At 37.8% G+C, this 9,839-nt stretch overlaps 1 protein-coding gene across 1 annotated transcript in view; it reads left to right on the plus strand.

Annotated features, from left to right (window-relative positions):
• Window positions 1-7,950, plus strand: part of IFT43 (intraflagellar transport 43) — a 67,988-nt gene extending 60,038 nt beyond the window's left edge. The window contains exons 6-8 of the mRNA XM_015814239.1: window positions 6,459-6,531; window positions 6,780-6,855; window positions 7,873-7,950. Coding sequence (XP_015669725.1) covers window positions 6,459-6,531; window positions 6,780-6,855; window positions 7,873-7,950 — 227 coding nt within the window. The remainder of the gene's footprint in view (window positions 1-6,458; window positions 6,532-6,779; window positions 6,856-7,872) is intronic.
• The last annotated feature ends 1,889 nt before the right edge of the window (window positions 7,951-9,839 follow it).

Raw genomic sequence — 9,839 nt, forward strand, 5'->3', positions numbered from 1 at the left:
TTTATTTGAATGCAAAGGTTTCAGAAGTAAATGCTGTTGATATTAATGAGAACTAAATAAAAATAAGTTAACATTTTGCCTTAGATCAGCATTTCTGATAATTTGCATCTTGTACTGCAGCAGTCTGAGCCATGTAGAGTAGTCTGTAACAAGTTAATTTGTGGAAGAGTTGGAAAAAGCCATTCAAGCCAAATCTCTTATTTTACTCAATACAGAGATTCTACTTGAACACACTAAGTGAAGTGAAACAAATGTTCGCTTGGCAATTGATTTTACTTTTGAACTGAAGTTATCTTTAGAAAGTGTTTCCTCTACCAGTCATTTGGAATCTGCCTGCCTTATTGGAAGGCAGGTTAAGGTAGATCTTGCCTAATGAAGAATAAAGTTAAACTGTTGCTTTCCATGTAAACTTTGCATTTGTTTATGCTAAATTTAATTCTATTATTTTTAGCCCATTTCTTCATTAGTATCATTTAGAATTTTGTTTCTGACTAGATTAGCTGTCCTATCAATTTTGTACCAGCTGCAGTTTGGAAAAATATTCCTTTTTCCATGTCATTTGTTTAAAAATAGAAAGTACAGTGCCCAGGACTTAAGCCTATGGTCTAATTTGAATACTCTCTCCAATTTGATGATGAACATGTTTGAGCATTATTTGAATATATGATCTGAGCCAGCTATACATCCTCTTGATTGTCATGCAGTTCAGCCAATATTTAACTAGCTTGTTAATTAGAATGCCATGGGGTACTTTGTCAGATGCTTTCCTAAAACCATATATAACATCTACACCTTTTTTTTACAGAAATTATTAATTCAAAAAATGAAATCATGTTAGTTGTCAAGATTTTGTTTCCAAGGTGCTTATAGATCAATTGTTAAAATGTTCTCTGGTACTGATGTCAAATTAACTGGATGGTAGTTCCCTGCAGCTTCTATTTTAAGATAGGGATATCTTACCTATTTCAGGCATTAGGTCTTTCACTGGTTCTCCAGCTAGATTACATGCAGCCATGTTGTTTTTTTCCTCTTGCCACTATTTTTGTCTATTTGTAAGATTTTAAAAACATTTGAAGCCATTTTGAATTGCTTTCCTCATCAGCTTTTCTGGCAATGGAATTTAAAATTATTATTGCTCAGGATTTGTCTGATGTCCATGTTGCAAGTTTGTCATTTTATTTTGATTTCCCTTAAAATCAAGGACTCGGCACTATACGGTCATTTTCCTCCAATGTTCTTGTTTCTACTTCCTTAATTTCTCCTCTGAATGAGAAAATTGCCAGCAAAACAATCTGGAAAAATCATGGTTGGCAAAATTTGCCTCTCAACAGATATCAGGGTAAAGTCTTCTATCATTACTAAGAAAGATAAATACATTAGGTTTACCGGTATTAATTAATTTTAGGACTAATCATAGTGTAAATTTTAGTAATTTTTACTAAAGAATATGGTTGACTTCAAAAAGTTGTAAAAACCTCCAAATAATAATATCGAGCTGTTAATATTTTGTACGTAAACATGATTATTTTTTATTCTTGATTTTTTTTTTCATTTTCATGTTTTGTGTTTCTTGATTTGTTGCAGAGGACTCATTCCACTAATTTAGGATAACCATTCTACTTTTAGAATAACCAGTACATGATAAATTGACCGACTGGCAGTCTCAGTCCTGTGGTGAAGCAGTTGGATAGCCATCGCTGTATTCAGTGCTCACAGCAGGCCTTGCAACATTAAATGAGTTGTATGAATTGACCTCAATTCATTACTTAAATTAGAAGTTGCCCTGTGGTCTGTGAATTTTGTCTATTTGCTTTAATAGCTGCTGAGTTTATTAGTTTTAATTTCTGGTTCCTAGCATGTGCAGGCATTGCAGCTCTAATCCAGCATTTTTGGACACCCAGAGTCTCTTAAAGGCATTCAAAAACCCAGTTTCTCTGGCTTTTAAACACAATGTATGTGACTTATTCAAGACCTGTATACAGATAGTCCTCAACTGACAACTGTAATTGAACCTGCCCATTAAGGTTGTAAATCATGATGGTCATAAAGCAGGTCACCCACGTGACCAACTGATTTTATGATCTTTTTTGCTGCAGTTGACAAGAAACATCACAGTTGTGGTGTTTTATCATAACTAGTTTACCCATCCTATCCTCCCAGGTAAAAATGTCCTGGAGAATTTCTTCTTCATAAAAATGTATCAGTGCATATGTTGTACTTGTGTATACATGTGCTTACTTGTATTTATGCACATCATAAGCCACATTCCAAAAAAGGCAGGGCTATAACAAAAAATGAATCAATATAAATTATATTAATAACTATTGATTAAAATTCGTTGTCTATAAAATAAGGTTCTCCAATTATATCCAATAAAATCAGCAGGCAAGTAATCCAGTTTAGCTGTAATTAATCTTCAGAGGCATGTATACTTACCTTCCTCACATTGGTTTATTTTTAAACAACAATATCCTTAGTTATTGTAAGATAATCTCTTCCTCCCCATTCAAGGGAAAAAAACGTCGTGTTCTTATGGCAAAATATAGTACTTTATTCTCCATTTATAATTCATTCCAAGCCCAGTAGAGGGAGCTAAATCAACACTGAGGAGCAGATATCGAGATGTTCTCGGGTCTGAAAATAGTTTTTTGTTTAAAAAAAAAGGTTGGAAAGGGGCAAGCCAAAGAAAGAAAGCAAAAGAACAATATTGATGATCAAGGCTGAGAAACAGCAAGCTGAGAATAAGCTAAAATGGGTTTAGTTTCAGATAGAAATGCAAAAAGAGACAGTTGAGGTAGAGGACACTACATTGAATTTTCGGAACAAAAAGAAGACTGGAAGAGATAGATTGATGTTGCAAAATAGAGGAAAGAGAAGAAGAGTAATTCAGATCAGTCCTCAGGGAAGACCTATTAAAAGAGGGACCAGAAAAGTAAAACAGCAGAACACCATTGGTTGTTTCCTATATAGCAAAACTCAAGCAACTCAGATATGTTATTAATAACTTACAGCTCATATTGAACAACGGCACTGCACTTTCTCAGGGCTGGGTGGCAGTCAACCATCCTACAGTCAACCATCCTACATGAAGTAGATTCTCCCAGATGGTCTGTAGAAACATGAAAATAATGGTAACATGAGAATTAGAGCCTGCAACAAAACAGATGTCTATTACCAGCACCATCTTTTTGTACCAACTTTTTGTATCAACAGCACCATTACAAGTCCCAACAATTTTGCACACAAGATTAGATGTGTCTTCACGTGCTGTTTCTCTAATTGATCTATCCTATTTTCTGCCAGCAATGCCCTACTGGGATCTATGTAGGACAAACAGGCCACACTTTGCACAAAATAATTAATGGATGCGAGCTTGACATCAGAACTCACAAAAAGGACAAAGTAAAACTGAAACATTTTAATCATTCAGGACACTCCATTGCAGATTTCAAAATTCTGCAACAAAGAAACGTCATCAACACGATTGAGTAAGAGAGTGTACATCAAAAGGGTTCAGACTATCTGAGAAGGTTTAACAAACACATTAAAATTGTTGTTTGATATGGTACTTGTAATCTGCCACACATGTACAGTAATCTGTAAGTGCATAATTATCCTGTCTTTCCTCACTTTTCCCCCAATCTCAGTTTAAATCCTACTTCACTCTAGTCATTCTGTGCTATCTGGTAGAGTGAGCTATAGTTCATGAAAGCTTGTGCCTTTTAATGAAGTGTGTTGCTCAGAAAATGTAGCTCTTTTGATATTGTGCTGCCATATCAAATTTCTCCTGCTGCTGAATGTTATTAGAAAGATACGAGGAACAGAAAGTGATGTGGTAATGTGAAATATAGCAGAGTGCCATTAAAAATACAGTGGAAAGTGGAAGTAGGAGGCAAGGGATGGCTGTGGAGTCATTTGTAGAATGCACTCAACCTGTTGGTCTACATGCAGCTGGAGGCTGCAGTTGTTACATTGATGAGCAAAATGCAGTCTTGTAAACTTCAATTCTGTGACTGCGCATACTTTATCACTATGGCATGGATTTGGTAAAGAAGAAATCTCAACAGCTCCATTTATTCATTTAGCTATGAGCTAAAAACCTCTCCGCTTTAGGCAGCAAGTCCTTGGATAGTTGAGGAGCTGGAAGGCATAATTCTGCTGAGACTGTCCAAGCTGTCACTGTCTCTTGCTTTGGTTTGGCTCTGTTTTCAGCCTCTCTCTCATTCAGCCCCTTCACCAGGCATCCAATTAGAGAGAAATCCCACTGTGTGGGTTGCTCCAAATACTACCCTTGTCAAAAGTCCACACTAACCCTTGCCCTACTGCAGATGGACCAGTCCTGCTTCCATCAAGGTCAGAGGAATGTGGAGGAGGCGATGTGGCTTGTGCATTTGGAACTGTGATGGGGGAGTTTGAAAAAGACCTGGACATGGGTACTAGACTTCATAGGATGGGCATTTTTCCTGCTCTTGAATGTTAATTTCAGACAAGGTTTCAGACAAGGCAGCACTTAAACAACCAAATGGCTTGATGCAAAAGCAATTACAGACAAAATCTGAAATGAGTTTTGCAATCCTAAGATACCATCCTTAGTTAAGATGGTGTGTAAATGATTTATTCATTATTTATTAATCACACTAGTAGGCCACCCACAAAGCAATCCTCAGCAATGTACAGATTAAAAAAATATTTTTTAAATTAACAGTCAAAATTTCAGCTGAGCCTGCCTGTTCCCTAGCCATCTACCTAATCTGGGACACTAGAATAAATTTCAGAATGGGATCAAGACAGCTCAGAGAACAATGATGCCCAATGCTTAAGCATGAGGACTTTAGCACCAAACTATTCAAGGGTTAGCTTATTGAAATAGGCATGTTGTGATTGAGGAAGATTCCATTGTACTAGAATGTAAATGGAGCCTGTGTTTCTATGAATAAGCATGTGGATGTCTTTGTACAAAATAAATAAAGATTATTCTTCCATTCAAACATCCAACTATTTTTCTTTTGCTTTTATCTGTTAGAATATTTATTTATTTAACTTTTTCATTCCACTGTACTATTTTTATAAATAACACAAGGCAACAAACATATATAATACTCCTTCCTCCTATTTTCCCCACAATATCAATCCGGTGAGGTGAGCTGAGCGAGTGACTGGCTCAGTTGACTTTCATGCCTAAGGTGGGAGTAGAACTTCTGGTTTCTAGCCTGATGCTAGAATATACTTAGTTTTCTTAGAAAGCTTATATCTGTCTCCTTAAACAGTTAAACCAGAAAAAGGAAGAGGATTATGTTAGTTGTCACATAGGTTACAACTATTGTTAGGATAGGGGCAAGGATTACGTGTCCCTAAAGATGCTGATAACTTATGTCCTAATGTCAGCAGCCATCATAGCTACGATGAAGGATATTTGGAATTGTAGTACAGCATCACAGTATCTGCAGATTCCATATACCTGCATTAAGTTATTTTTTGTGCAGAAACAAAATTTCTACATATGTGTGTGTGTGTGTGTGTGTGTGTATTTGCAGAAACAAAATTTCTACACACACATATATGTATGTGTGTGTATATAATGTATATGTATGTGTATAATGTATATGTCTGTCTCTGTGTGTGTGTGTATCTCCCTAATAACTATAAAAATACGAATCCCAGGCATATCTATACAATGATATAAAATCCTCAAACTCTGGGAAGGATATAAACCAGCTGTTTATTGTTAAAAAATAAAACAATAAAAAACAACTATTTACAATACTAAAAACAACCTTAGCTTTCGCTGGTCCACTGCCAGCATCATCAGAGTGAGTGTTGGGGGTGGAGAGTTTTCTTATAAAGCTGTGAAACTGGAATGCAAACGAGGGGAGGCGGGACAACTGAGGCAATTACGGTCGGTTAGGACGGACGGCCCTATCACATGATCAATGGGAAAAAAACTGAGTTAGCAAAGTTTATAAGAAAACTTTCCACCCCCAACACTCACTTTGATGACGCTGGCAGTGGACCAGTGAAAGCTAAGGTTGTTTTTAGTATTGTAAATAATTGTTTTTTATTGTTTTATTTTTTAACAATAAACAGCTGCTTTATATTCTTCCTAGAGTTCGAGGATTTTATATCATTGTATGTATATATATGTGTGTGTGAGCGTGCGTGCGCGCATGCACACACACACACACACACACACACACACACACACACACACACACACACCCTGTACTTGCCTTGAGGTAAACTATTTGTTCATCTGATCCAGAATAGTCTGGTCCAGTTGATAGAATCTCTTCCAAGCAGAGGTTTTCCCCATCATCTGATGTTTTTCTTTTGAGACGCCAAGTATTGAACAATTTCAGATTGCAAAGCCTATGTTCTATCAATGAACTATGGTCTCTCTCCCAAAATAAACTCTGCAAATCTGTAGTAATTCTTTCTTACTTATCTTTTATCTCTTGCAGATATACCAGTGATCCCTGACTTGGAGGAAGTACAAGAGGAGGACTTTGCCATGCAAGTGGCAGCCCCCCCTAGGTATAATAACCCCAGAATTGGTTCTGCTAGTTAGTTGTCTTGTTGGGATCAACTTCTGCCCCACATGGCTGAATGTTGTATCATGTGTTATAATAATGGCAAATGAGTTCTTCTGAAGGGAGGAAGTAGCTACTGTAGTTGTTGAGTAAAGCTAATAAAAGACTTTTTTTATTAGGATCAGCTCCATAATTTAGACTCTAGTGAAGGATGGAGAATTCTAATTTCATTTCTGCTCTAACCCCAACCAGTGTTCAGGTGAATAGAGTGCTGACCTACCGTGATTTGGACAATGATCTCATGAAGTATGCTGCATTCCAAACCTTGGTGAGTGCAGTCAGATGGAAACTCAGATTTATTTATATTTCTTCCAGGAAGAAGGTAGCAGCAAGACTTTTCTGTTGATACTAAAAGTTGACATTTATTACCTTCTACGCAGTGGTGGGATTCAAATATGTGAACAACCGGTTCTCTGTGTGGATGCCGCTTCCAGAAGTCCATTCTGGGCCTGGGCAAAAAAAAATTAGCTACCGGTTCTGCCGAAGTGGTGCGAACTGGCTGAATCTCACCACTGCTTCGATGTGTTCCTTTTTATTCTAATGTAACATATGTATATTTTATCTATTGTTTTGATCGAGCCCTTGGTCTTGGAAACCTAAATACCGTATTTTCCGGCGTATAAGACGACTGGGTGTATAAGACAACCCCCAACTTTAACCAGTTAAAATATAGAGTTTGAGCGAGAGAGGGGGGGGGAGAGAAAACTTGATGAGTAATATGCCAAACCACATGTGTAAAGGAATAAAATAGAATACCCGTATTTTCCGGCGTATAAGACAACTGGGCGTATAAGACGACCCCCGACTTTTGAGAAGATTTTCAGGGTTTAGAAAGTCATCTTATATGCCGGAAAATACGGTAAATATCTAGTGAATTTATTTTCTTATTGTCTATGCAACATATTTGATGTTCCTTTTAATCATCTTTGGACAGTCCTTAGTTATATAATTCATTTGACAGAATGTCTTTCAAGGTTTAGTTTATTAAACCTTGAAAGATTTAATAAACTTGGGAGACAAGACTAGACATTGAATTTTGGAAATTACTGTACTCATCAGAGAGCCTCGCCCAAGAAGAAAACAATTCTCCAAATGTTTGTATGTTCTGATTGCTTTTGAAAGGATTTTCTGAGTGAGATGTTAGTGCCTTTGGTCTGCTTTGCTCCCATTCTAGGTGTATGTGCTTTTCAGAGAAGGAATAGGACTGTCTTGCTATTGTGGAAAAAATGCAGGTGTTGCTACTATTTGCTCTTGGAGCAGATATGATTTTAATGTGTTTTTATAGGATGGAGAGATTGATCTCAAACTTCTCAGTAAAGTGTTAGCACCAGAACAAGAAGTACGAGAGGTGAGTTCATTCTGAATCTTTTTGCTAGGCCTGTTCAGTATCGATTCAAGAATGTTTGTTTCGCTCCAGTGTTTCAGTTCTTCTCAGTTTCCTTAGGAATTTGCCTTATTGGAATCATAGCGTGGATTTATCACCATGCCTGGACAATCTTTTAATGCTTTTATGGCTTTTTTGTTGGGGTGGGTGGGAACCATCATATCAAGCAAGCAGGTAGCACCCACATAAGACTGAAGTCCAAGCCGAGATGAGATTGATCAACTATGCAAAGAATGATAAAATATTCTCACAACAAAATCCCCAACTGTTTCAATTCTCCTTCCCCTAGCATTTTGATGAAGGGGGTGCCATAGGGTTGGACTTTTTTGTGCGGATGCAATGGAATGAAAGAAGGGAGCCCTTTTCACTGCACCCTGTCCCATGAAGTAGAATTACAATTGTGCCTGAAGGAGCCCCAAGCTACATTTGATCTGATTCAACCCAGACATTCCTCCATTCATACTGCATCACTATAGTTCATTGCTTCTTTGCTCCCAGCTTCCTAGTGCCAATTGAGCTCTGCTAAATGGAAGAGGATGCTTAGTGATGGCTTGAAATGATGTTCAATAGAGTAGCCAGGGATTCAACAGGACTCCTGACTGGCAAACATGTTCAGAAAACTATCCATTTGTTTTCTGAGTTGGGTGCCAATCTAAGACTCGCCAGGGAGTGATTTTTGTGACATTGGAAAGCTTACTTTCAGATCACTATCAGGTGAACAGGATATAAACTTCATTTTGTATAGGACTGGAGATGAGATGATGTAAGATTGATGTCGGACTTTCAGACTAGGGAACCAAAGTCATGCAGGCTAACACTACTTTTGTTATAAAAATATAATAAACAGACTCTTGCCAGTCTGAATGTGTTCCCTCTCTTTAAAGATGGTCTTCTGAGGTGTTTTCTCAGATTACAGTTCTGGCCCTGACTCATATTTCTTTTATTGGACCAGTAGTGGCTCTTCCTCCTGTTCTTTAAGATTATTCCTTCTGCCTATTACAGGGCCTGAAATCCATCAAGACAAGAAATTCAGAATATTGAATTGACACACCAGCAATAATCACAATTAGCTCAGAATGACAGATTATTATGCAATGGGGTGACTATTTTAACAGTATTACTCCATTCTTGTAGCTGCCTAAACACTGAGGCAAATATTCAAAATTAGAAGACTGTCGGTTGGAGCTTCTGGTCAGTGAGATGAATTCTCATAGATCATAGCCACCATTTCAGCACCTTCTGACCCTAGCCTGCTGCATCACACAGTAGAACACAGAGGGTAGAACGGAGAAACAGTAACTTTCCTCTCTTGTCTTAAAATATATACTAAGTCAAGTATTTACTCAGAATTAAATCCTGGTTAATAAATGTTTTACCAGCAACTGGTGTAGCATTAAAAAGCAGAAGCTTAAGGGTGAAGGGTCCACCTTGATAGTCATCTGGATTTCCTTGATTAGACTACAACCTGAAGAGAGACTGGTCACCAGTCTATCCATCCTTCCATATCTGTTACTACAAAACTTTGTTCTTTCTCCATGTTCCTAAAACATAATGTCTGTTAATAAGATACAGCAAAAATAAGTTGTTCTTCTTCTGTTACATTCCAAACATTCATGAGGACAAGAAGCCTGGGCCAACAACAAAAGGACTCTCAGAAGTCAACCTCTTTAGGTCACCTTTCACTGGTAACTGGTAAGCCGAGGACTTTGCGCAATATCTGTATGACAAAGTCGCTCGGATCCGAGAAGGCCTTGACTCTGACTGGGTGGCCCCGGGGGAGGAGACGGGAGCAGGTCTTGAGACTGTTGTATGGGAGGAGTTTGACTCTGTGGCTCCCGAGGACGTGGACAGGATCCTGGGGAGGCTGA

Source organism: Protobothrops mucrosquamatus, unplaced genomic scaffold (genome assembly GCF_001527695.2).
Source record: "Protobothrops mucrosquamatus isolate PMUCROS unplaced genomic scaffold, P.Mucros_1.0 scaffold231, whole genome shotgun sequence".
In the NCBI taxonomy this organism is placed as follows: domain Eukaryota; kingdom Metazoa; phylum Chordata; class Lepidosauria; order Squamata; family Viperidae; genus Protobothrops; species Protobothrops mucrosquamatus.